Raw genomic sequence first — 27472 nt, 5'->3', positions numbered from 1 at the left:
CAAATAAAAATTGCTCTTAAGTGTTGTAATTTGCTATCAGTATTATTTAACATGTCATTTGGGTCTTGTATATGATTCTCAATCAATATTTTAATAGTATGCACTAATACTAGCAGTAATGTATGCTAAAAGAGACAAAATGAATAAAAAGACCCTTATTATGTGTAGAACAACAGTGAACTTGCTTCTGTCGATTCTTGTCTTTATAACGTCACAGTTCCAACCCTCCTTTATCTGAGCTAGGCAAAATCACTCAAGAGATACTCTGGCAGAGCTACTTTAAATTTTATTTTTGGTTTGTCATTTATTTATTATTCTATTTTTCTTAGAAGTTTAGTTTTCTTACGTACGTTGGTTTAGTTTTAAACCTTATGGTCCACTTAAGAGCCTACAACAAATCTTTTTTTTTTTTTGTATACAGTCTTCATGAACAATCTAAATGGACCAAAAAGAGAGAATAGAAAAAACTGTCAAGGCGCCTTCACAGCGTGGTTTATCTGTAGTCTGCACATGGAGGCGTGAGCGTCTCCTGCTCTGACCGCAGCTGAGAGGGACTGCTGCGTGAGGAGGGGGCTGCCTGTCAGTGCTTTGGGACGGAGAGGGGCCCATGGCAGCACCCGCTGCTCGCGCTCAGGCGCGACAACGATACGTGCTTTCATGTCAGAGTCTTCAAAAGTCTCCAGTAACACCAGAAAAAGTTGCTAGATTTGTCGCTAGTCGCTTTTTTGTAGAGAGCCGCTAAAGGGGTCCGAAAACTCGCTATTATAGCGACAAAATCGCTAAGTTGACAACACTGCAAGGAGGTACAGGTACAGCAACAACCAGCTATACACCTCAGCGCGCTGTGAATGACATCATGACTGACGCACTTACGTGACCAAAGATCGTCTCGGCCTGAAATACACATTACTCTGCCAGGAAACCAGCTGATACCAGCATCGTTCTCCAGTAACAAAAAAAAACGAATTTTTCGCTGGTAAAACATAACTCTCCAGAGTGGCAAATGGTCTTAAAAATTTACCAGCCAGAGACAAAATCTGCCCGTAATTGGCGAGTGGTGAGTTTTAGTTTAGGACCCTGACTATTAATAAATCAAATAAGATGTTATAGCCAAAATGTGATGGATTAAAGGCATTTCTACAATCATATTTACTGTCATTGATTTTTTTTAAATAAAGATAACTACACAAGGAGAGAGTGTGGCTCTTTTAGACCTATCAGTAAGTTTAAATTGAAATTAATATGTTTAAATTGTATCTTAAAGTCCCTGTAAAGTGAAATCTAAAGTTTCTGTCTTAACACTAGAAATGTCGGAATATGGATGCTGTAAACATGTGAAAACTCTGAGATCTACATGTGACTGAATTCTGGAGGCCATTTCATCTCTTTCCTGGCTTGGTTTCATGTGGGCGGGGCCAATATGTGGGCTTACGATGTCATGAGCCCACAGTAGAGAATGACCCCGCCCCTCTAACACTACAATATTGTTGAAGGAAGCAGTCACCTGGAGCAGGGACTTCTGGTTCATTTTGTGCAAAGGAATTGAGTCTTGTACTCTTGTACCGTTCTCTGATGTTCATGTTTCATTGCACAGTTATAGTTATGAATGTTTTGTTTATTGGTTCATGTTCATGACACGGCCACACCATCCTGGAGCAGATTTTGCTGCCTCATTTTTCATGATTTGAAGCTTAATTTTATAAACTTGGAGATGCTTTATGTGACTGATATTTGACGTGGGGGTTCATAACACAGTGATCTATCATATGACAAACCTAAATACAGATTTATTTTGACTTTACAGGGTCTTTAAGCTATTTGATGCAATGAAGATTCAATGACCTACTGACCTCAGTCTAAATCTTTTTATTTCAGTCTACTGTTTGTCAGTTCACCCCATTGATTTTGGCTTATTTTGTCTTTCCCTACATCCTGTGAGTGAGGTGAATTAAGGTTTTGCTCACTTTTTAGTTTAGACTTTTTAGGTCTGTTTTACCTTAGCTTAGCTTAGCATATCTTATCTTATCTTATCTCTTAGTTTAGCTTAGCTTGTAACTGCCTCCTTGGTATCAAAAATGCCACCTAGAGTTCGACAGGTGCAATTCTTTATTTGTCATTCAGCACCGTGAAACTAAAAAGACAAAAGTTACAATTAGCCTTTTAAATAGGCATACAAATACAGTGCATTCTAAAAATTCATTAAACAAACAAACATTTCATATCGATGATTGATCCTTCCACTTAAAAACACATCTCAAATGCTGTCATACATGAAATTACTGATAAACGCTATTACACACTCGCTTGTACAAAATAACCATTAGAAACAAAATGACAAACAACAAATTCAAACAAACAAACAAACGAACATACCTCGCTCCGCTTACCAAGGAGCAAAACCTTTACATATGTGGCTGGAGACCTGGTATCAACTCGTAGTGTGCGCCCATGAGCCGACAGCTACTTCACTCAAAGCTTGAACAAACACATTTCTACAATTAAAGACCTGTTCATGGTTAAAAGAAATGAATAAACTGATGGTAACTTGTCATGCTCAACAATACCTGCTCTGGTGGTGATGATAATTGAAACTATTTATACAAGTTCCGGGGTGTCGGCTTCCGGCTGGAACATGAATAGAAAATAACCAAAACAAAAGCTCTAAAGGCCACCAACATAGCTTACCTCCTTTTAGCTTATTTAAGCTTAGCTTATCTTATCTCACGAACAGCACGCTGCGTTATAACTTAAGCAAGCAAGTCAGACCTCTTAACTGCACTGTGCTGCTTTATTGTGGGGAAAATGTAGCTTGTTGGACACTACGACACTATCTGATTAAAAAAAAAACATTCCGCTAAGCCACTGAAAAGCTGTTCGATTCAGAAAATAACGACGCTACTTTAAAGCTACTGGAAAAATGGAAAACTGGAAAAACCCTTCCTGATGTTGTTTTGCCTGGAAAAAAACCTGCCTAAAACAAAAAGTGATTAAAATGACAGATTATTTTAGAGGAGTTTGACGTGTCGGTCTTTAATAATAATACTTTAATGGATTGAATTGCTTCACAGTTGTGGATCAAGAAGTCACATCAGAAAAAATAATGCATTTTTGCCACTAAATAAATCTATAAAAGCTTCAGACTTTAAGTTTTCACCACTACACAGAGATTTAACCTTTTGTTCTGTTTGTGCCCAGCTCATCTGTGTTTATGAGCATGGCATCAGGAGGTGAAGGTTCATCATCCGTCCCTCACAGACACACTAACAGACTAGCCAAGGAGAGGTCCCCCTACCTGCTGCAACATGCACACAATCCTGTTGACTGGTGAGTGCCCCCCCACTGCTGACATTAAATCTTAGAATCTATATGATGGCATAGTAAAGACGTGATCATGTTTGTTTCAGGTATCCTTGGGGACAAGAAGCCTTTGACAAAGCTAAAGCTGAAGACAAACCAATCTTTTTATCTGGTAAGATGCTCCTCGCATGGCAGGCTGATTTTATATAAACATAGGTTAAAATGTGGTGTTCTTTATGTGTTTGTCTGTAGATTTACTGGAACTTATGTTTATGTGTTTTCTGCAAACATTTCTCTTGGACCATCAGTGGGATACTCAACATGTCATTGGTGCCATGTCATGGAGAGGGAGTCTTTTGAGGATGAGGAAATCGGCAAAATACTGAGTGACAACTTTGTTTGCATCAAATTAGACCGGGAAGAGAGACCTGATGTGGACAAAGTCTACATGACCTTTGTGCAGGTGCACCTACCTACCTACCTACCCACCCACCCATCCATCCACCACCACCCATTCTGTCCAAGCATTGTTTAATTTCCCTCTTATAACCAAGGGTTGCTTGTATTTACAGGCAACAAGTGGAGGTGGAGGCTGGCCCATGAGTGTATGGTTGACCCCTGACCTTCGACCTTTCATTGGAGGCACCTACTTCCCTCCGAGAGACTATGGAAGACGACCTGGGCTCAAAACTGTCCTCACAAGAATATTAGAACAGGTATAGAAGGACTTGACCACTGTGTTTCTGTGGAAGATTTAGCTTTGCTTTCTTCGTTTTTTCTTGTTTTGATTTTTGGAATATTTAAACATCTGCTGTCTGCACATTTGACAGTATAACTTATGATCCTCAGTGGGAAAATAACCGAACTGCTCTGGAGTCCAGCGGAGATAGGATCATTGAAGCTTTAAAGAAAGGCACAGCTGTCGATGCAAACCCAGGAGAGAGTCCTCCCCTGGCCCCAGATATTGCCAAGCGTTGCTTCCAGCAGTTGGCACATTCCTATGAAGAGGAGTACGGGGGCTTTAGAGAATCTCCAAAGTTTCCCACACCAGGTACACTAAACCCGAACCACTTTGGATGTTTCTGGCTTGATCCTGCAGGAACCATTAACTTTATATTCATAAATGTTGTCACTTTTCAGTGAATCCACACATTAAAATAATGTGGATGGTGTAGATATAAGGCTTGCATTGTATAGTCAGACATGTAGAGCAGAGATGTGAGTCTCAATCACAGCAGGGGCCGATTTCTGAATTTGGGTCTAACCTGAGGGCCTAACTGGGTCAAAATTTACCATAAACTTTCAACCTCATCTTTACTGGTAAGGAATTATAGGGGAAAAATATAACATTGATGATAAATGATTTAGAGATAAAAAAAAAGTCAAAAGATAAAATCATAATTTTTCGCAGTTAAAGTACTAAATGGAATTAAATCCAGAAGTATAAAAGGTCAAAAGATGAGGAAAAAAATTAAAATTTGGAATCGAAAAGGTCAATATATGGGATTAAAAGTTATATTAGGAGTTGAAACGGTCAAGATATGAGAAAAAAAGATCTAAATCCATAGTTTAGAAGGTGAAAATGTGAGATAAAATTCAAAGTCTTGAGTTTAAAAAGTGAAAATATGAGAAAAAAATCTAAATCAAGAGTTTAGAAGGTGAAAATGTGAGATAAAATTCAAAATCATGAGTTTTTAATGTAAAAATATGAGACAAAATTAAAAATACTAGGTAATAAAGTTCCAAAGATAAGATAAAAATGTAGGATTTTTAATATTTGGGATTAAAATTGAAAGTTTGGAGTTGAAAATGTCAAAATGTTAGATAAAATTCAAATTCATGAGTTTAAAACATTGAAATGTGATAAAAGTCCAAACTATGATTTGAAAAGTTCAGAATATGATATAAAAAAGTCAAAACCATAAGTTTAAGTCAAAATGCAAACACAAATTTCTTTCTCACATTCCTGACTTTTTAATCAAATTACTCATTACTCTTTCTGATTTTTGTGACTTAATAAGGATCTTTTCAATCATCAAGTTTACGTTGTTATACTGGAGGAAATCTGCAGACATCATTCTGGTGGGCCAGTTATAATAAAAATATGATATGATCTGGTGGATCAGTTTTAACTGTACCACTGGCCAGATTTGGCCCCCGGGCCTTGGGTTTGACACCCCTTATGTAGAGGATTTTGAGGAAAAGCCTCTGTGCATTAGCTTCCTAGCATGCAAGGCTAATTTAGCAATGCAATTCAACAGTTTTCATGAGCTTACAACTTAAAATGTCCCAGATTAAACAAACACTGTACTGGCTACGGTAGTTTACAGCTTCAGGAACTCCAGCCTCACTCATGGTGCAGCTTCACAGCTCCTCCTGCTCTACTGTTTTTACAAACAAGTCCTGCTGTTTAAATATTGCCAGGGCTTTACTGTTACCAAAGAAGAATTCCTTTTCATTTGTGGCATTTTGTAGTCGTGCATGTCGACTGCTGTTAAACAGTAATCTTCAGTAAAACTTGTTAAACTCTTAATTTTCCTCTCCTCTTTTTTCTTCTGTCCTCAGTGAATCTGACGTTCTTAATGACTTACTGGCTGGTTAATCGCTCTACCTCAGAAGGGGTTGAGGCACTACAGATGGCCTTGCACACGCTCCGCATGATGGCGCTGGGGGGCATCCACGACCATGTGTGCCAGGTCTGTTTACATTTAAACTGAAAACTAATTTGCTGTTTCTTAGATTTTTGTTGATATACTGATAATCTCAAACTCATTTTAGTCCCCACCAGGGCTGCAGTAACTTATTCTTTTTGAATTTAAGTATTCTGTCAATTGTTCTATCAATTAATCGAGCAGTCTATTAAGAAATAATGCATTTTTAAAATCAGTCACTTTAGCTTTTTAAAAGAGCATAGTTCTAGAGTAATAAGAAAAGACCTACCACTTAAATAAACTTCTCTCTAAAGAAAATATATTTTACAAAATGCAATATAGTTCTGAGGGAAATTTACATTTGTTAAAGTTAAATGAAAATTAAGTTAATTGATTAAAATTATGCCATATTTGGGGTTCAGGGATCCTCTCCCTAGAAATTTGGGTGCTAATACTTTATTTCTTAAATTATAGTTTATTTTTATATTCACAATAATTTTTTTAAGATTTAGTTTTGGCTTTTTCTGCCTTATTTGATAGAAGAGGACAGTGGATAGTAGAGTCGTAAACAGAGACGAGAGATTGGGGAGAGACATGCTGGAAAAGGCCGGACTTGAACCCCTGCCGCCCGCGTACATGGAGCAGGACTTAAACCGCTGGGCCATCTGTGCATCTGCTACTTAACTTTTAAAACTATTATTTGCTAAAATATATATGATTCATTCATCCATCCATCTTCTTCCGCTTATCCGGGGCGGGGTTGCGGGGGTAATAGGCGAAGCAAGTCCACCCAGATGTCCCTTTTCCCAGCGACACTCCCAGACCAGACAGGATGTGCAATCCCTCCAGCGCATTCTGGGTCTTGCCCAGGGTCTCCTTCTAGCTGGACGTGCCTGGAATACCTCCATGGGGAGGCGACCAGGAGGCATCCTGATCAGATGCCTGAACCACCTTAACTGACTCTCTTCAATGCGAAGGAGCAGTGGCTCGACTCCGAGCTCCCTCCGGATGTCTAAACTTCTTATCCTATCTCGCGCATTCACACCAGAGCTGTTTGGTCCGCTTTAAATGAACTCTGGTCCATTTTCCCTGATAGTCTGGTTTGTTTGGAGTGGTGTGAAAGCTCATACAAACTCTGGTGCGGACCAAACAATCGGACTCTGGCCCGCTTGAAAACAGGGGGTCTCAGTCCGCTTCCAAACGAACTCTGGTGCGGTTCGTTTGAGGTGTGAAAGCAAAGCGGACCAACTTGTGAACGAAAGGCAGGAAGTGGCATAAAGCGTAATGATCTACGGATTCATACGTGATTTGATACACTCAAATACATGTCGGTACCTCACTTGGCATCTGTGTAGCCATAGCAACAGATTGTACTCGGTGCTGATTTATTAGTCTCAAGTAAAAAACAACATGATGGACTGCTCGCTGCCCAGCTGGCTGCTCGTAATGCCTTAGTGCAAAAGCAGAGACCCCAAGACAGTGTAAATTCGGTGTTTTTTCACCATATAGAGACAATGGACATTCAAATTGTGACTTCAGTTTCTAAAGAAAATAATCAAAAACAATAATCATTAGTAGAATAATTACATTGACAGCTCCTGGCTGCATGCACCAATGAATAGAATTTCTCTGACTTGAATTAAGCTCTGTCTTATGTTTTGTTTCCGTGCTTTGGATCAATGCTTTTGTTGTGAGACAAATGTGATAATAGTAGTAGAAAAATGAATATTTCAGGCAGTCAGCTGTATACAGTATTTGAAATATTACACTGCATCTCCATTTTTCTGTCACATCTCCACAGGGGTTTCACCGTTACTCTACAGACTCCTCCTGGCATGTTCCCCACTTTGAGAAGATGTTGTACGACCAGGCTCAGCTTGCTGTAGCTTACATTAATGCTTTCCAGGTTTGTGCAACATGTTGCTGTATTTGTGCGCCCATAGAATCCTCAAACGAGACTCAATGAACATGTAGCAAATCTCTAAAGATTCTATCATGTACATTATTCACATCAACAAATGTTTTAATGTTACAAGGCTGAAACCTTTCTCTAAGCAAATGTATTGTTTTTCTGCTTGTTCAGGTTTCAGGGGAGCAGGTCTTTGCAGACGTGGCTAAGGACATTTTGCTCTATGTCTCCAGGGACCTCAGTGACAAGGTGAATCACATCCAGTCATTGTAGGACTCCTGTGTGCATAATGTCCATATGTCTCTGCTCTTATGGTGATCTGGCTAGAGAAAAGAGCTTTTCACCATCAATTCTATTGTGGTAAGGATATGTATTACAGTAAGTTGAAGACAGATTTTTGTCATTGAATGTTTGCAAACAAAAGGCATTAAAGAAAGACTTAAAGGTGACATATTCTATCCCTTTAAGACAAGTTTAGATTGGTCTCAGAGGTCCCCAAAACATGCCTGTGAAGTTTGTTGCTGAAAAAACACTCCAGTATTGAATTCTTGCATGTCTAAAAACCCCTCTGTTTCAGCCCTGCTTAGAATGAGCTGTTTCTTTAGCTTTAAATGTTAATGAGCTGCCTGACTCCGCCTCTCTCAGGAAATGGATGTGTCTTAATGGATGCGGCTCACCTGATCCTCCTCTCAGCTAGCACAGCAAATATTCTCTTAAAAACCTGAAGGGTTCTGCTCATACCGTTGAAATATATCTGATAAGTCCTTTATATATTAGAATCAGTAAAGGGCACTTCTCATATGGTTTCTTCCTCTTCCATTGCTTTGTGTTGAAACAGTCTGGAGGTTTCTACAGTGCAGAGGATGCAGACTCTGTTCCAGTGTCAGGGGGGCCAGAAAAGCGTGAAGGAGCTTTCTGTGCTTGGACTGCCTCAGAAGTTCGGGAACTACTGCAAGATGCGGTGGAGGGTGCAAATGGATCTGCAACACAGGCTGATATCTTCATGCACCACTATGGTGTGAAGGAGCAAGGCAATGTTGCTCCAGAACAGGTACAAGATTTTTTTTTTCTGTTGTCACATGCAGAAACTTTATTATAGCTACAGATAAAAGGATTTACCAGAGGAGTCAAAATATGCACAAGAGAGTTGAAAGAGCTGTTTACAGCCTTTCTCTCTCCTTCTCTCTCTATAAGTGATAGATGTCAGTCAGCACCATGGACAACGCCGCTGTAACACACATGCCATTTTTCAGCACAAACATCAACATTCTCCTCTTTTACAACACAAATACCCACTCCTACACTGTACCTTACACTCATTGCACGCCAAAGTATCTCAATCATCATCAAATTTGTCTTCTGAATAATGAAGATTTCACAGCAGCAGAGTAGAGAATAACAATAAAACATGAGATTACCTGTTTATTTGGCTCAAACAGCCCACCATTGATCCCTTTGCCTGCTTCTCTCTTTCTCACCTGAGGGATGCTGTTAAATGTGTGTATTGTCTTAGTTTTCATGCTGTTGTTACCAGCATCTACACTGGCACTACTTTAGATGCAACTGTTTAATCTGAAATCAAATTTGATCTTCTTTTTCACATTCCAACCGTCCTTCTCGCTGCTAAACCAGATTTCAGATATTAAAAACTTGTGATGTGCACAAAACTCCTTCAGGTTAGTAGCCCTCAATGCAGTGTGCAATAGTGGGCCGTGACCAACATGCGTTTGACATCGCCCACTGTCCAGCATTGGGCACCGCCCACTTTCAGTTTGTCGTCCAACCAGACGTTTGGTCTACATCATTACGTAATCATCACCATCAGGAAAGAGGAAGTAAACAGTATGTTACGAAAATGATTCTGATTTGAAATTACTTGTTTAAAGAAAATATTTGGATATATGGTTTTTTTTTAGATATATGGATATAATTCATGTTTTTAGTTGCTGTCATCTCCACATACGGCATCCATGTGTTTCATGTTCAAACATGCATTTTCTTTGTTATATACATTGTATTTGCTTCAGGATAACTAGCAGGCTAACCAGCTAGCGCACAAATATTTACTGACGTTATTATCATTCCATCCATCCATCCATTTTCTATATCGCTTGCGGGAGGCTGGAGCCTATCCCGGCACGGTACACCCTGGACTGGTCGCCAGTCAGTCACAGGGCTGACATATAGAGACAGACAACCAGGCACGCTCCCACTCACACCTACAGCCAGTGTAGAGTCACAACCTTACAAACATGTCTTTGCTGTTGGGAGGAAGCTAGGAAGCTTGGAGAGAACCCATGCATGCACGGGGAGAACATGCAAACTCCACACAGAAGGGCCCTGACTGCACTGAGGGGCTTCTGTCACTTGTGGCGTCACCGCATGCTGGCCTTTGTTTCCAAGACAGGAAAGCGCCATCATGATGCACATTTAAGTTGATAAAATATTTTTTAACATAAAGTTATAAGTGAATGAAGAAAAAGCTGCTAACTGATCAAAGCATCAGATTTTTTTAAATGTGAAATAAAAGTTTTCTTTATTTCATTTTTCGGGCATAGCTACTGAGAGACACTGGGGAGGACCTAAAGCCGCCTTTCCCCACCCTCCATGTTTCAGTGTTTGCTCTTTTTAACCGGAGTGACACTCTTCGTTTGTATTTACCATCTGTGCAAGGAACAGTCCACATACAAATAAAGATACTGAACAGACACACAGACTTTTACAAAGGAGTTTTCTCATTTCTCAGCTATGCTGCTCAGAAGGGCAGTTGATTCCCTCAATGTGACAGGAGTAACTGTTTATTTAGCATCAGAGCACTGGATCGGTGTCTGAAAATTACACCATCAAGGGTTTGGCTGCAGATCCAGTCACCAACCATCCCGGCAGTCTGGAACCGTATTTCTCAGTCAGCTGAATAGGCCAGTGAAACTCGTGAAAATGTTCAGTGAAATAAAATGAGTGTACACGTATAAATCCCATAAAAATGACTATTTTGGCTTTTATATTGGAGGGGTGGAAGGTTTCATTGGGCCCCTGATAACATATTTTTCAGTTAATTTTCTTTTAAATTTCTCAGTGGCCTCTTATCGACTCTATTGTTAATGTTTCCAGGACCCCCACGGGGAGTTACAGGGCCAGAATGTGCTGATCGTCCGTTATTCAGTCGAATTGACTGCTGCTCACTTTGGCATCCAGTCTGAAAAAGTCCAAGAGCTCCTGGCCTCTGCCAGGGCCAAGATGGCAGAGGTGAGAAAGAGTCGGCCCCGACCACACCTGGACACCAAGATGTTGGCCTCCTGGAATGGTAAAGTCTAGACCAGTTCACACCCAAATTTATACAAATGTAACAGAAACATTATGGTTATTTGTCTGTACTGTCAAATTTCAAGTACTTGTTTTGCAGACATGCAGCTCCAGTCTTTTAATCATTTGACACTTTAATTCTTATTAAATATTTAAATATTTTAAAAAATGTCCAAAAATTCAAATTGCAGTCCTCAGGATAGTTCCTCCATAAAGTGTTTATTATCACAGTCCAGTTAATATTCACTGGTGGGGTTACCTGCAGCCACCTTAGTGCAATTGCTTTTTCGCTAATGACCAAAAGCATCACACAAAGGTGTTTATCTTTGGCCTCAAGTTGGTTATAGAATTTATACAAGTATAATGTGATAAAATAGAAATCAACCTCTTGAAATACATCTTTTTGTAACCTCTGACCAGTGTAGATTAGAGCAAGGGTTTCCAAACTTTCTTTGTCCAAGGCACACTTCATATCAAGCCAAAATCTCAAGGTAGTCTGTATTCATGTCCAGGCAAAATAGCCTCTTGAACACATTACCGTGTCAAAATTTTGGCCCAAAGGTGGCCAAACTGGGCTAGATTGAGGCTCTTGATGAAGCTTTGCCTCTCCTCCTTCCTCAGTTCATGAAGAAAGCTTTTGGAAATGAGACAAAACATCTTCAACAACCTCAAGTCCAGTTTCCCTCCTATGGGTCAAGATTTGGAAAACCTACAAAAACATTGTGTTATGTATCTAATTTAGTTGTCTATTTGTGGGGTTAACATAACCTTGCAAAGCAGATGGATACGCCTGATTCCTTGTTTCTCACTAGCGAATCCATCTTGCAAAGCTCCCATCGGAATGGTTTGGGTCCGGTTAGAAAGTGACAGGACCCAAACCAGTGTTGAGGGGCAGTACTTTCAGGCGTGGTGGAGTTGTGATGTAATCAAGCAGCGACAAGAGGCCGGTGCAATTATGGTGGAAGAGCTTAGCGTGGATGCTGCTAAAGCGCCAGTTTTATCAGAACTTGAAGGCATTGCTTTGTTAAAAGTATACAGTGAGTTGTTTTCTTTTCGCCATGGTTTGCATTATTCCTCGGTAGCTGCGCACGTGCACCTCGTTGGCGGCTATGTAAAGATGTGATGGACAGAACATTCATCCAATCACACTCTGAGTTTTTTTCAAAGCCTCTGCCCTTTCCGAAACACCTAGTATTGAAGGTTTTCCAGCTGGATGTGTGAAACAAATCCATCTGGCGTGTCATGTTAGGGTTAACATATGTTTGTACAAATTTCCACAGCACACCTCAAGGCATGCTAGTGTGCCTAGGCACACCATTTGAGAACCACGGGATTGGAAGACAGTCCCATAAATATGAAAGTGATCTGCCATTATCGTGTCCCTGTGAACCCTGCTGTTTAAATGTCAGTTTTGGAGTGAGAAAATGTATTTTATCTCCCCACATAACCCCAAAGGATATTGAGTTAGTAATGCTGACCTGACATTCCCAAATATCATTCCAGTTTCCTAAGTGGGGGAACCTTGTTGACACTTTCTCTCAAGCTTGATGAGAAAATCTTACTCTAGCTCTGGGGATTGAGTCTGTGTATCAAATGTATTAAAATGAATAAGAAAATTAAAAAAAAACAAAAGAAAACATCAATTAAAATACAAATTGCAAAAGCCCTAAAGAAACCCCAAGTAACTGGATTAAAATCCTTTTCTGCTTAAAGGGTTACCATGGTAGCCATAAGATTTCCCAGTATTACAGTTGACCTCACCTCACTCACAGCTGCTCCCATGACCACATCAACCCTGTCCTGCAAAATCTCAAAATCCATCCTAGACTGTCTTTCATTTGTGTTCTCATGTTGTTTTGTCATTTTTTTTGTTTGTGTTTAATTTATCTTCTTTTTATGTTTCTTTTCAAGTGTTCAGATTTTTTTTGCTGTGTTGCACAGTGTCTGTTTGTTTATGTGAAAAGCACTTAATAAATAAAATGTATTATTATTATTATTATTATAACTCCAGTATAAGCTGTCTTTCTCCTGATTCTTTATTTATGTGTCTTTGCTTGAATGACTCAGCTGTAATTTAAAAAAACATTTAAATGTTTTTCTCAGTCTATTGTAGTAAGCATTTAGAGGCTATGTTCCTTCTTTGTGATGGAGATAATGCCTTTCTTAATTTACAAGAACAATTACAAGAACACAAAGTGAAACCTAAGGAGCTATCAGACATCTGAAACAACTGTAAATGTTTTTCCTTGGTTGTTAGTGAAGTGATGAGACTCTGAGATCCTAAGAACTCTATAATTAGAAAAAAACTTTGTCCAATGAAGAAACCTCTCCATTAATCACCTGCTTTCCACTGAAATGCTTGATGTGAGGATTTGTACTTGCCAGGCTTTGAAACACTACATGAAAGAGGAGTGAAAGGTAGAAGGAGGACATCAGAAAAATGAAAAAGGACAGAAATAAATTAACTCAGAAGAGTGGGAAAAATACAAGGCTGAGATTTGGGTGCAGCTGTACCTGACATTAACATTAACATTTCAGATTGCAGAAGACATTATATTTAAAGATTTCTTCATTCTTGTTTACCTCAGGTCTGATGCTTTCAGCCTATGCTCGTGTGGGTGCTGTGCTGGGGGACAAGGCCCTGCTTGAGCGGGCTAAAGAGGCTGGCAGCTTCCTAAAGGAACACCTGTGGGATGCTGAGCGGCAGACCATCCTTCGATCCTGTTACCGAGGAGACCAGATGGAAGTTCAACAGATGTAAGCAGTGAGTTTGAAAAGGCTGCAGCTTCAGTTTTCAGTGGCTGTACTCGTGTTTTCTCAGCCCTGTTCTTTTTATGTAAACGATGACCACTGTTTTACTTTATTTATGTCTTTAGTGCCCCAATGAGAAGTGGTGAAGAGGGAAATCTGTTTTTGGTTCATTTTATTTTATTTTATTTTAAATAAATATGTGCAGTGCCGTGAAAAAGTATTTTCTCCCTTTCTGATTCCTGATGTTTTTGCACATTTATCACACTTAAATGTTTAGGATCATCAATTTTATTATCTCACAGAGAACAACCCAAGTAAATACAAAATGCAGTTTCTAAATGATGATTTTATTTATTAAGGGGGGAAAAAAATCCAAACCTATCTGGCCCTGTGTGAAAAAGTAATTGCCCCCTGCACCTGATAACTGGTTGTGCGACCCTTGGCAGTAATAACTGAATGTCTTTGGGATTGCTGTGGAGGAATGTTGTCCCACTCTTCTTCACAGAATTGTTTTCACTCAGCCATAGTTTTCCAGGGTTTTCCAGCATGAACTGCCTGTTTAAGGTCACACCACAGCATCTCAATCAGATTTAAGTCCAGACTTTGACTTGGCCACTCCAAAACCTTCATTTTGTTTTCTTTGAGCCATTCAGAGGTGGACTTGCTGGTATGTTTTGGGTCGTTGTCCCGCTACATAACCCAAGAGTGTTTGAGCTTGAGATGATGAACTGATGGCCGGACGCTGGCCTTCAGGATCTTCTGGTAGACAGCAGAATTCATGGTTCCATCAATCACAGCAAGTGGTCCAGGTCCTGAAGCAGCAAAGCAGCCCCAGACCATCAAACTGCCACCACCGTGTTTGACTGTTGGCATGATGTTCTTTTTATCAGATGCGGTGTTATTTTTACTCCAGATGTAACGAGCCGCACACCTTCCAGAAAGTTCTGCTTTTGTCTGGTCAGTCCACAGAATATTTCTCCAAAAGTCTTGGGGATCATCAGGATGTTTGTTGGCAAATATGAGACGAGCCTTTGTGTTCTTTTTTGTCAGCAGTGGTTTTGGTCTTGGAACTCCCCCATGATGCCGTTGTTGCCCAGTGTCTTTCTTATGGTTGAGTCATGGACTATGACCTTATCTGAGGCCAGTGAGGCCTGCAGGTCTTTGGATGTGGTTCTGGGTTCTTTTGTGACCTCCTGGATGAGTCGTCATTACGCTCTTGGAGTCATTTTGTTGGCCGACCACTCCTGGGAAGGTTCACCACTGTTCCCAGTTTTCTCCATTTGTGGATAATGGCTCTGACCATGGTTTGCTGGAGTACCAAAGTCTTGGAAATGTCTTTGTAACCTTTTCCAGACTGATGGATTTCAATCACTTTCTTTGTCCTTTGTCTCTGAATTTCTTTGGATGGTGGCATGATGTGTTTCTTTTTGAGATCTTGTAGCCTACTTCACTTTGTCTGACAGCTTCTGTTTAAGGGGTTTCTTCATTCAACAAATCTGGCAGTAGTCAGGGCTGGGTGTGGCCAGTGACACTGAGCTCAGCTTTCCAAGAACTGTGGTTAATCACAGTTCAGTTATGGACCCCAGGAAGAATAGCTTTGGCATTGCCATAGCTAATGGGGATCCAAATAAATCAAATCAAATCAAATCAAACTCATGATTTAACAAGGGGGCAATTACTTTTGTCACATAGGGCCAGATAGGTTTGGATTTTTTTTCCCCCAATAAATAAGATCATCATTTAGAAACTGCATTTTGTATTTACTTGGGTTGTCTTTGTGAGATATTAAGATGGGTTTGACGATCTGAAACATTTAAGTGTGATAAATGTGCAAAAACATCAGGAATCAGAAAGGAGGCAAATACTTTTTCATGGCACTGTATATCTCTAATGCTCTAATCATTGCCTTACACCAGTCAAAAGAGCAGTATATTGTCATATCGGTATTTTGTTGGACTCCTATATTCAACCAACCATAAAAACTTGGTAGCACTGACTTCGTCTAGTTGTTGTAAACCAGTAAGAAAGCTGATCTAATCAAGGATGTTAGATCTGAATCTCTCAACTGTAGCTGTAAAGAAATCCATTGATCCCTGAACCCTGATCACAACGTTTTCAAAACCCACCTATGCAGCAATAACACTAAGTCATTGGTCAATTTTATTGATTGGCCGTGGCAGCATTCAGTCTTTGTCTTCGTTTGGAGGATAAATAAATACATCTGTACTCACACAAATACAATGTGTTTTTTAATGCACACAACCGCTCCAAATGACCTGGTTCTGTTGGCTAGCCCTGTGCCCTAGTTACTGTGAATGAGTGAGTGTAAAATGCCATAAAATAAGCAGAAAAATATGCCAGGAGACCCACAACACACATGATGAAATGCATACAAACCACTCTGGCCTTGTTCCGTGGCTCCTGTGGCATTCATAATTGTCACATTTAGTACAGTGTCAGCATAGAGCATGCTTACCAAAGCTCTTTCTCCAACCTGCTCTAGTTGACATACATGGGTAAATCACACACGCGCTGTGCAGTAATTTACCAGGAGGAATGGTCGGTGCTGAGGCTTACTGGGTTAATGAGCTGTGGGAGGTGTTAGTTAGTTTTCTGTGGTCCTTGCCTGGCACTAGATTATTGATTGCTGAGACTACTGTCTCTCAGGACCAGGATGGGGCGTATAAGGAATTGCATAGACAGTAGGAAGGTCTCAGGAGGACATTTGTGTTTGCTCATTCTTCCTTGAGGAATTATTCCAATCATTTCACTGTGGGTGAAGGATGACAAGGCTCTTCTTCTTGACAACAGTTGTTTCATTTTGCCAATATTCTTTGGATTTGTTTTCTTTGTCAGTAGTTTTGATTTCTGTTTTGGAGATGATGGAGTTCTTTGCTCTTTACACCACGTTCCAAATTATTATTCAAATTGGACTTTGGTGTCAATTTTTTGTTTTTCAGTTAAAGTCATGGATGGTATTGTGTCTCAGGGCTCTTTGAATCACTGAAATCAATGTTAGACACCTGTGATCATTAGTTTGCCAGGTGAGCCCAATTAAAGGAAAACTACTTAAGAAGGACGTTCCACATTATTAAGCAGGCCACAGGTTTCAGCAATATGGGAAAGAAAAAGGATCTCTGCTGCTGAAAAGCCTCAACGAGTGCAATGCCTTGGACAAGGTATGAAAACATTCGATATTTCATGAAAACTTAGTGTGATCATCGTACTGTGAAGAAATTTGTGGCTGATTCAGAGCACAGACGGGTTCATGCAGATAAAGACATAATGAGGAAGGTTTCTGACAGACAAATTTATGGGATTAAGAGAGCAGATGCTAAAATGTCATTACAAAGCAGCAAACAGGTATTTGAAGCTGCTGGTGCCTCTGGAGTCCCACCAACCTCAAGGTGTAGGATCCTCCAGAGGCTTGCAGTCATGTATAAACCTACTATTCAGCCCCCCCTAACCAATGCTCACAAGCAGAAACGGTTGCAGTGGGCCCAGAAATACATGAAGACTCATTTTCAAACAGTCTTGTTTACTGATGAGTGCTGTGCAACCCTGGATGGTCCAGATGGAGGAGTAGTGGATGGTTGGTGGATGGCCACCATGGCCCAACAAGGCTGTGACATCAGCGAGGAGGGGGTGGAATCATGTTTTGGGCCAGAATCATGTGTGAGAGAGCTGGTAGGCCCCTTTAGGGTCCCTGGAGGTGTGAAAATGACCTCGGCAAAGTATACAGACTTTCTGACTGACCGCTTTCTTCCATGGTACAAAAAGAAGAACTATGCCTACTGTAGCAAAATGATCGTCATACATGACAATGCTCCATCTCATGCTGCAAAGAATCCCTCTGTGTCATTGGCTGCTATGGGCATAAAAGGAGAGAAACTCATGGTGTGGCCCCCATCCTCCCCTGACCTAAACCCTGTTGAGAACCTTTGGATCCCACAGTTTCTGCTCTACATGCTGGGTTCGGACAGTTTCTGTGGACCTTCCTTATGGATATTTGGATGTTTCAGTTTCAGTTGGCATTATGTCCCAAGATGTTTGACACTGACTGTGATTTGAATTCACAAAATACTCATGTAATCATGTAATGGTCAGACACAATAGTTTAACAGTGCTTCCTGAGGCAAGAGCAAGGATAGAAGATTAATGTTTAATACAAAGGTCACTTCAGTTGTATAGAAGATTGGAGTCATTCTGCTTACATAACCTCCAGTAGCTTTCCCCTCTTAACAGGAGCCAGTGAAATAGCTGCTGTATGAGGTAATTATCATCAAGCCATTATTATTAAACAGAGTTTGAGAGCTCAGATTGTTTTATCTTTATCACCAAGGATTCATTTTGGCTCACTGTCTTAAGGTGTGATTGAAAAGGCTTTAGATTTTTGGGTTTGCATATCAGTGAAACCCTCTTAAGGGCTTATCTCAAATGTCATCTCTGCTGGAGTCACCTTAGCCAGATGACATGTTAGTGTGAGAGGCAGGGCGTTGAAGGAGTTGTGATGCATTTGAATCAGTCTAGGCAAGGACTGTGAGGGATGGGATACAGAGACAAAGGCAGGATAGCCCAAAGACAACAGCTAGTGATCAAACTCACTAGGTGTCTGAAAAAAATGGTGGCAAAAATTTCTGAAGTCCTTATTGGACATGCATCAAAACCTTTTATTTTACCCTGTTTACTGTGAAATTTGGTAAATTTAAACGTTTGATCAATATTTCAACGTATTTATCTCCTCTTCTTGCAGTAGTGGCTACTTTTCCCATGATAATGAAATGATTTCACAAGCTCTCTGGAAAACTGGCAAAAATTGACACACAACGATGGGGAAAGAGGGTATACTTTCTGAATGACTTGTATGAACATAATGAATATTTGAAATCTAACTAAAGCAAAGATTGTCTGAGAAAGTTGCATTCATCAACAGCTGTCTTATGTTTTCAATCAAATGGTTTCTGCTGCTTTCAGCAGACAGCAGGAGAAACAGCACCATCAAAGATAGAAGCGCTTGCAAATCGATCGAAAAATGTGTCCCAAAAATAAATAAATAAATAGGTAAAGCATCTATCCTAGTTCAGAAGTTAGAGAGCTGCTGTTACAGTCACATGCCAAAAATGTCCACTTCAATCTGTATATCCCCCCTGCTAAGCGTTCCAGTTAAGGAGACGTTCCCCCTTGGCTTGTCCCGGTATGTTTTTACAGTTTTGACTCATTGTTACAGAGCATCCTCACAACTGGTACCTACAACTGCAGTTCTTACAGAGTTGTGTTCTGGTCTCTTACCACACGGGGGCAGTAATAAACCAGTTATAGGCTCCACACTTGCAGGACCACCACTGTGGTATTTATCCTGATTTTTCTGAGCTTCATTTAAGAATCTCTTCAAGCATGTCACCCTATGGTCAGGGCTGTGCACAGACATTTGAGGTGGCAGGGGCTCAAGTGAGACGAAGGGCATTTTATTTATTTTAAAAAAATTTTTGCAAACTCGGAGTTAAATTCTCTCACACTATTGGTAATTCTCAGCAGATTTCTACAAAATAATCATATCACACAAAGACACTTGTCTTCTTTATTATTCACTGGGTTTATCAGGACAGTAAGCAACACCTAAAGCCACCATGTGCACGTTTTCTATGCTACAAGTTTCTAATAAATATTTAGATTAACTGACCGCACCAGGGAGAGGAACATGGTGAAGTAAGAATTTTCAGAAATTGCACAAATAATTTGTTTATTTTTGCACAAGACAATATTTTTCGAATTTTATTGTTGTTATTGAAATAAATAGTGCTTAAAAATACACATAATCGTCACAAAAACTGAAAAGGACTGTTCTCTGCATAAATAAGCAAACCAATTTCCCTCCAAACTGCAATCAGGCCAATGTTTAAGTGCAACAATTAGGCGTAGTGCATCTGCACTCCTCTGCTGCTTATTTTTACTGGAAAAAACTGCAGAAAATCCCTGTGCTTCAAACAGGATTAAAATGAATTGTTTCATTACTTTGAGCTTTTATAGCCAGGCAATACAAAACAGAATTTTCTTAGTATAAAAACCACCATTATTATTGTTGTTATTGTTATTGCAGTCATTATCATTATTGTTCCCTCCACACAAGCAGATACTAAGTGATGGTGGCACAAACGTAGTTTCAGCGTACCTTTCACATTTGAAGGAAGTCTGTCTGTCAGGTATTAAATATTAAATATATGGTAGAATGAATAGTTTTAAGGTGAGGAGCATATGATCAAAATAATGTAGTAGCTGTTTCAGGCAGGACTCAATAGGTTAAAACATTGTGGTTTCATGTTCTTGTCAGTTTAGAGATTTTGGTCTATTTTGTATGCATATCTTCTTTCACTCTAAAAGAAAGAAAACTTCCAAATATGCATATTTAAATGGTGTTTTTTTACTGCCCCCTGTCTGTTTGCATCTGCAGATTCTTGCTAAATTCACCAAACAAGCTTCTCTATATATTTAAACATTTCAGGGGAGAATGCAGTCTTGTAATTATCTGGGGAAGTTCTGTGTTGATGTGTTTGAGCTCATTTTTTATCCTAATCACCTGCTATGCCTTGGTAAATATATTCAAGTTAGTGCGTCATTGCATATCAATGCAGGGAATTTGATTATTAGATACAGGTAACTGTATTCACCTGTAGTGCCTCCCCTTAAGTACAGTACATTAGCCTGTAGGCCAATGATCATCAACTGGTGGCCCGAGGGCCATATCAGGCCCTCCAAAGCTTCCTGTCTGGCCCCCAGAAGACTGGACAAGAAGATGTTGTGGTTTTAAGAGTATCATTTTGGCTTTAAACATCTGCAGCTGTTAAATCATTTTAGAATGACTTAACATTTGATCTGTTTTTACTGAAATTCACTTCTCAGCCATTATTAGTAAAAAACATTTAAAAAATGGGGTAAGACTGGCAGAAATGATGCAAAAAATGGCCATATAAAGTGTAGAAAAGGGGTTAGAGTGGCATAAATGGCTGATGAATGTGAAAATGGGTTGTGGAGTGAAACGAAGGGACAAAAAAATGGAAGGAAAAGTGGAGAAAAGAGGTTAAAATGTGACAAAAATTGGTATTAGAAGAAAAAGGTGGCAAAAAGTATGAAAAGTGGCTAAAAACATGACAAAAATAGATGAAAAGTGGCAAAATTGATAGCAGAGTGGAACAAAGGGGTTAAAACATGCAGGAAACGTGATTCAAAAGGGGTTAAAGAGGCAAAAAGGTAACCTTGCAAAGCAGATGGATTCTCCCATTTCCATGTTTCTCACTGGTGAATCCATCTTGTAATGCTCCAGTGTGAACTGTTTTGGCCTGGTTAGAAAGTGACAGGACCGATCAGTGACGAGGGGCAGTACTTTTGGGTGTGAAACGTTCATCCAGTTTTTTTTTTCAAAGGCTCTGCCCTTTCCCAAACACTGTCTATGGAAGGTTTTCCAGATGAATGTGTGAAACACATTCAGCAGGTTAGTAAAAATGGGCTAAAAGTATAAAAATGAGTTAAAAGTGGCAAAAACACAGCAAAAATAGCCTGGTGAAGTAGTCAAAAGGGGTTAAAGAGTCACACAAGGGAGAATAATTGGCAGGAAAGTTGCCAAAATGGGGTTTAAGGGTGTCAGGATTGGGGAAAAGTAGCAAAAAAAATGGTTTAAAAGTGGCAAAAAATAAATGGGTTAAGAGTGGTTAAAAAAAACTTTGCAGAAATTGCTAAATGAAGAAGTGAAGAGGAGTTAAAAGTGTTGAAAATTTGTTGATATTGGTGCTAAATCAAAATTTGGCGAGGGCCCATTCCCTAGGATTTTCAGGGGCCCACCCAGTTCTGTGGGGTAGGCCCATCTCCTTGTGACCTGCTGCATTTAGATACTAGGGATAGATCTCACTGGTAATGCCTACAGATGTCCTGCTTTCTGAAGAAAATGCAAATACTAATACAATTACATGTTAATCAGACCAAAAGAGTTGTTTAATTTATGTTTGTTTGAAAGTCTAGTCCCCAGAGTCTTTGTGCAAATGTTCTTGACGACCCCTGCCAAATGCCCATGATGAAGTACCTGAGCTAAACCAAACTTATTGGGACACGGTAGACCCCCTCATCTCCTCAAAGCTGTTTAGACAAGCTTGTGTTTCAATCTGAATGAAGCTTGTAACATCAAACTTTTCTCCAATTCTTAATTTCTGCTTTTGTCTTTTGATTAGCAATAAACATGAACAATTTTAAGTATGATAAGGCCTTATCTAGGCCTACCTTTCAAAGGTAGGCCTAGATAAGAAGATGAAGACCTGAATCATTACACGTCCTTTATTTTGCACTGATCCACTGGTGCATTCATCAGATGCATATATATTTTCTGTTTTTCATGCATTCCTCTCATTCCCCTCCTGCCTGTGTGTTTCAGATCTCCGCCAATATCTGGCTTCCTGGATGACTATGCCTTTATCATCGGTGGCTTGCTGGATCTGTATGAGGCCACGCTGAAAAGTGAGTGGCTGCAGTGGGCAGAGGAGCTGCAGCTCAGACAGGATGTTCTCTTCTGGGATGAGCAGGGTGGAGGTTACTTCTGCAGTGATCCCACTGACAGCACTGTACTGCTGCAACTCAAAGATGGTGAGGAATGCACCCATGATAAACGATTACCTGTCTGTTTTCAAGCTAATTTACTCTCCTCCCATCAGTGTCACTGACTACATAGGTCTGAAAAGTTGGCCTCGTAAAGTAACTGTTGAATTTCATGCTTAGATATTTTAAATATCCATTAGTCCATATGCTGTCTTTAGAGGGACAGTTAGACTGAGGAAAAATGGTCTGAAAAATGGCTGCCTTCAGTAGGAGAGATAGTAACAGGAGTGAACCAGACTAATATCAGCTTGAACTGGAGACATTTGGGCTTGACAGAGATCCATACTATCAAGTGATGGCACATTAGACCATGGACATTAAAATAGCCTAAAGTGGGTGTCCTTGCACTGACATGCACCTAATTTCAGAGCAGAGGAAGTACGCAAAGCAATGCCTGAAGGCACAGTCATGCTCAGTAATGGGTGTTAAAACTGTGTGATCAGGGTGTAGCAGTCCAGGTGTTTCTTCACATTTCAGTGATCCGTTTGCTTCTTTATACTTTATTCTGTCTTACAGATCACCGAAAGCTTTATACAGCTTTTGGTGATCTGCAACAAAAATACATTTCTGGCAAAAATGGATGAAAGTGACTTAAACTGACAAAAAGCAGCAAAAAAGGTGGGAAAATTGGCAAAAAAGCAGCAAAGAGTGGCAAATATGGGGTAAAAATGGCATTTAAAGGCAAAAGACAGCTTAAATTGGTGAAAAGTGGCAAAAAAAAATGCAGAAAGCAAGATAAAAAAAGGCAAAACCTGGTGAAAAAGGGCAAAACCTGGATAAAAGTGGCAAAAATGGTCAAAAAGTGGCGAAAAGAAGCAGCTAATATGGGCTTGAAGCAGTAAAATGGATTATTAGTGGCAAACATTGCAAATAAGAGTACAAGCTCAAGTCCATTGATAATATTTTTAGGCATTTTTTTTTCTTTTTGAGAAACTATATACCAGAGATGGGCCAGCCAATTTCTCAGTTCACAGCAGATTCCGATACATACCAATCTCTCATATTAATTCAGATATTTCCTAAAATCCTAATTAATGTTCTTATTGTTTTGGTGGTATTGTGTACAACGTTACACAAAGCTCTAGTAAACTTGTAACTATTCAAAGACCAAAAAAGTGTTTTTAAGTGTATCAAACTTAATTTAACCCACCAGCTCAGGGTCACTGCAGCAAACTGATTTAAAATGAAAGCGTACACCTGAATAACAAGTAAGTATGCAGGAATAAAAATCTACAAATAAAAAACTTTAAATAAGAAAAAAAACTGATTCAGTCAAACAGGATATTTCTAGAGACTTTAACAGCAGGAAGCACAAATGTGAAGTTTTCTAACTAAATATTGACATAAAAAAGCAGCTACTGCCGAAAGCACTGCATTTCCTGATGTGGACTTTCCCAATAAAAGCAATTGAGGATAACAACTCTGGACTTTTATTGTGAACAATCTGATAAAAGTCTATCATTAACATAGCTTTAGCAGCGCCCAGCGTGTTTAGAGTCATTATTGATAGCTGTTTCTCTGACTTCATAAAACACCACAGCCTGCTTCTCTAATCATTGTAGACTTAAAACGAGCGAGTCATGAGTCAAAACTAGAGATGTAAGGAGATGCTCAACCCACCATTTGAGATGAATCCCGATTCTGGGTCCACAGTCTGATTCGAATCTGGATTTTTATAACCGAAAACCTGCACATTTTTTATACTTGGGAAAAAAATTTAAAACGAAACCAGTTAGGGTTTTATTAGATACTCATTTCTGTACTCTGTATCAATGAGTTCCTAAAGGTCAGTGCTAGTACTTGGTCTGGAAAAACTTGGTACTGGTGCATCCCTCTCCAACACAAAATTTATTTTGAAAGCTTTCTATTATTTTGGATGATCCTACAACCTAAAACTCTTAAATATTAGGTCAACTTGGGCTCTGCGGTTTCTGTAATGAACTGATAATTGGGGATTAAATAGCGTGACCTGCACTCTGTTAGCAGCTGCCTAAAGCTTTCATTATCAGCTTCACTGTGCGTGATAATGCCTTACAAACAGAGCATAAAAGTGTAGCTTGTGATCTTCAGAGCTCTTTTGGGAGTTGATGGAAAGTTTGACTTGAAAGTGTCCATCAGTGTCGGTCGGGACAGCACACAGCGGCCCAGTAGAGCGAGCAATAAGAAGGATGGTGTCATGTCATGATGGAGGTTGGCCATGTTGCTTCTGTAGTTCGCAGGGTTTACATATCCAATTTCTCAAATCCATTTCCCAAATTCCTGCATGCATGAATGCATGCTAGCACACTGTTGTGTGTATTTGCATGGCAGGTTAGAGGATGACGAGGCTATCATGCTGACCTGAATCACATATCCCAACCTTACATTCATATTTCACCAATTCTACATCTCTGTGTTCTTTGGAAAGGCTGTTCAAGGACAGGAAAATAAATTAGAAAGACATTTTATCTGTGCAGGGCCAAAGAGCTTGAATGATTTTTGTTGGTGTGAGCGTGTGTCTGAAGTCAAGTCGGGTGGAGGCTACGTTTCAGTGGGATCCCACAGTGGGATACGCTGAAGGTGCTGTCAGCTGTCGAGTATTTCAGATTCTAAACTCGTTCATCTGAAAGGAATAAAAACACAAAATGTTTCAGAAAAAATCCAGCTGACAGACGTCTGGGAATAGATCATCGTTGTTACTGAGCTGTTGACATCGTAGATGATGTTTTAATGTCTGTATGAGCTTTAGTGCCAGAACTCCTGCATTTGTGTCTATTTGATAGAGCTGACATGTGAGGCATTTGCCATCTGAAAAGATTGACTGCTTCATGGTGGTTCCAGTGCTGTGTAGGGCTGAAGCCCATTAGTGACGCCACAGCCATCGCAGTGTGGACGCCAGTCCCAGCAGCACCGCCTGCCACTGCAAGACGAATTATTCCACCACCTACAAATCAGCCCTGCAAGATGCTACTGTGTGTTTGTATGAAGAGGAAGGTTAGAATAACAAACAAATCTGTTTGACTACATTGGATACCTAAATACTAATAATAATAATAATTATTATTATTGTTATGATTAAATGTCAGCTGTGGGTGGCTTCTGTTAGAAATAAACATCTAAATTTAAATTTAAAAAAAAAACACTCCAAAGAGTTGAAATGATTAGGGAGCATTATTTTTATATCTTATTTTCTCTTGTATTGTTATAGTTACGCATCATTAGAGGCTGCTTCTCTCTGAGTAACAGATGGACACTGTTAGCCTTCTGCTAAAATATCCTGACACATAATTCACAGTTTTATTCAAGAAATATCAAATATTAGGAATGATGTTATGAATTTAAGTTTTGTAAAAGCTACCAGAGATGATCAAATATTGAAATCCTGTTGTTAACACACACACAAAAAAAACAAAACATTGGAAAGAGTGGTAAAAGTAGGGCTGGGCAATTAAGCTTAAATTAGATTAAGTTGAAATGTGAGCTGCTGGAATTTTTAAATTGCAGAAGGTGCAATATTTCTTTCACCTGAAATTCATGTTAAAATACTGGTTTTAATGGGGTTTGTTTTTTTTTTTGTGCAGTAGAGATGTTATGCATGGCATATTATGCAATCATTCAGGTGCCATTTTTTTAGAATAGTCAACAAAAAATCCTACCTTCTCAATTTTTGTACTTTTTTCGTATTAAATGTATGAACATCAAAACCCAAGAATTGTTCAGCCCTAGTTTAGGAATAAAAGAAAGTTAAGGAATAATCGTGTATCAAATCGCAATCGCAATATTGGGGGAAACAATCACAACTAGATTATTTTCCAAAATTGTTCAGCCCTAGGTAAAACCCTGTTTTTCATCTGGATAAAACCTCAAGTTTATTTTTCAAAAGTTTTGAGAAGGATTAGGGTGATTTTGTTCCAATAATCTGGTTTGTTCTGGATTCAGGGTGGATTAAATGAGTAAGAAAGAAGAAGTGACAAGTACTTAGCCGACCAAGTAGACATGGCACGCTTTAATTTCTAAGGGTGTTCCTTCCCTTTTTGTAGATTTAGTAACTGTTTGTGGACGAATTCAGTTTGAGGTACCATTTAAAGGATAAGTAATTTGAATTTTGGTGGTTTGTCTTCTGTGTACAGGGTTAGTCCAAGTAAGTTTTATTCACTTTTTTATTTGAAGTGTGTCTCTAGATAAAGGTATTTCTGATTACAATACCAGTATCAGAAATTCGTCCAATACTGCTTAAAATGCAGGTGTTGGTATCGGCGAGTACACAAGTTTATGCACCAATCCAATATCATTTGGTTTAGCTTTACATTTTGCTTCATTTAGCCACGCTAAATGTTAGCGCTATAAACTTCTTCACTGATCGAAAGCACTGCATGCATGAGCTACCATTTTTAGAGCAGAGAAGAAGAACCAATTCTATGAAGCAATGTCACGGAAATAAAACTATGTAAGGTAAAATTAAAGCTTAATAAATCTTCACCCTTTAAAGTAACTGAGGTCCAAGTGGTGCTAGTAGTAGTATAACAGGCGAATCAGTATCCATGGCTACCATAACACCAAAAAAACACTCCAAGCAACTCAGAGAAAAGGTTATTGAAAATTTTAGGTTGGGATGGATACAAAGGAATTTTCAAGGCCCTGAACATCACCCAGAGTTGAGTTAAATCTATACATATGTACATATACATGTATACACACACACACACACACACACACACATATTTTTTAATAGGAAGCCTCTGCGAGGAAATGTAAAGTCTTCACTGTCTCCTTAACAGACACCCACACACATTCTGCAGAGCATTGCTAGGAAGCAGACATAAGGCAGACAGAATGAAATGAAATGGATCGAGGCCAACGGTCATGAGAAGAGCAACTCACAGGTCTCATTCAACACTGATAAGAGATAAGGACCAATCACTTAGCACGGCTTAATCGTGAGGTC

The 27472-nt window shown here is 39.5% G+C and overlaps 1 protein-coding gene across 1 annotated transcript in view; it reads left to right on the top strand.

Moving 5' to 3' along the window:
* spata20 (spermatogenesis associated 20) overlaps window positions 1–27472 on the top strand; it is a 49887-nt gene that overhangs the window by 2027 nt on the left and 20388 nt on the right. Inside the window, exons 2-13 of the mRNA XM_041814853.1 lie at window positions 3196–3324; window positions 3405–3469; window positions 3606–3760; window positions 3870–4013; window positions 4147–4348; window positions 5863–5993; window positions 7750–7854; window positions 8032–8106; window positions 8696–8908; window positions 10969–11161; window positions 13749–13917; window positions 22328–22536. Of these exons, the coding sequence (XP_041670787.1) occupies window positions 3196–3324; window positions 3405–3469; window positions 3606–3760; window positions 3870–4013; window positions 4147–4348; window positions 5863–5993; window positions 7750–7854; window positions 8032–8106; window positions 8696–8908; window positions 10969–11161; window positions 13749–13917; window positions 22328–22536 (1790 nt within the window). The remainder of the gene's footprint in view (window positions 1–3195; window positions 3325–3404; window positions 3470–3605; window positions 3761–3869; window positions 4014–4146; window positions 4349–5862; window positions 5994–7749; window positions 7855–8031; window positions 8107–8695; window positions 8909–10968; window positions 11162–13748; window positions 13918–22327; window positions 22537–27472) is intronic.

This window comes from Cheilinus undulatus, linkage group 20 (assembly GCF_018320785.1).
Source record: "Cheilinus undulatus linkage group 20, ASM1832078v1, whole genome shotgun sequence".
Taxonomy (NCBI): domain Eukaryota; kingdom Metazoa; phylum Chordata; class Actinopteri; order Labriformes; family Labridae; genus Cheilinus; species Cheilinus undulatus.
The sequence above is the reverse complement of the archived record's forward strand: the minus strand, read 5'-3'. Positions and strand labels throughout refer to the sequence as shown.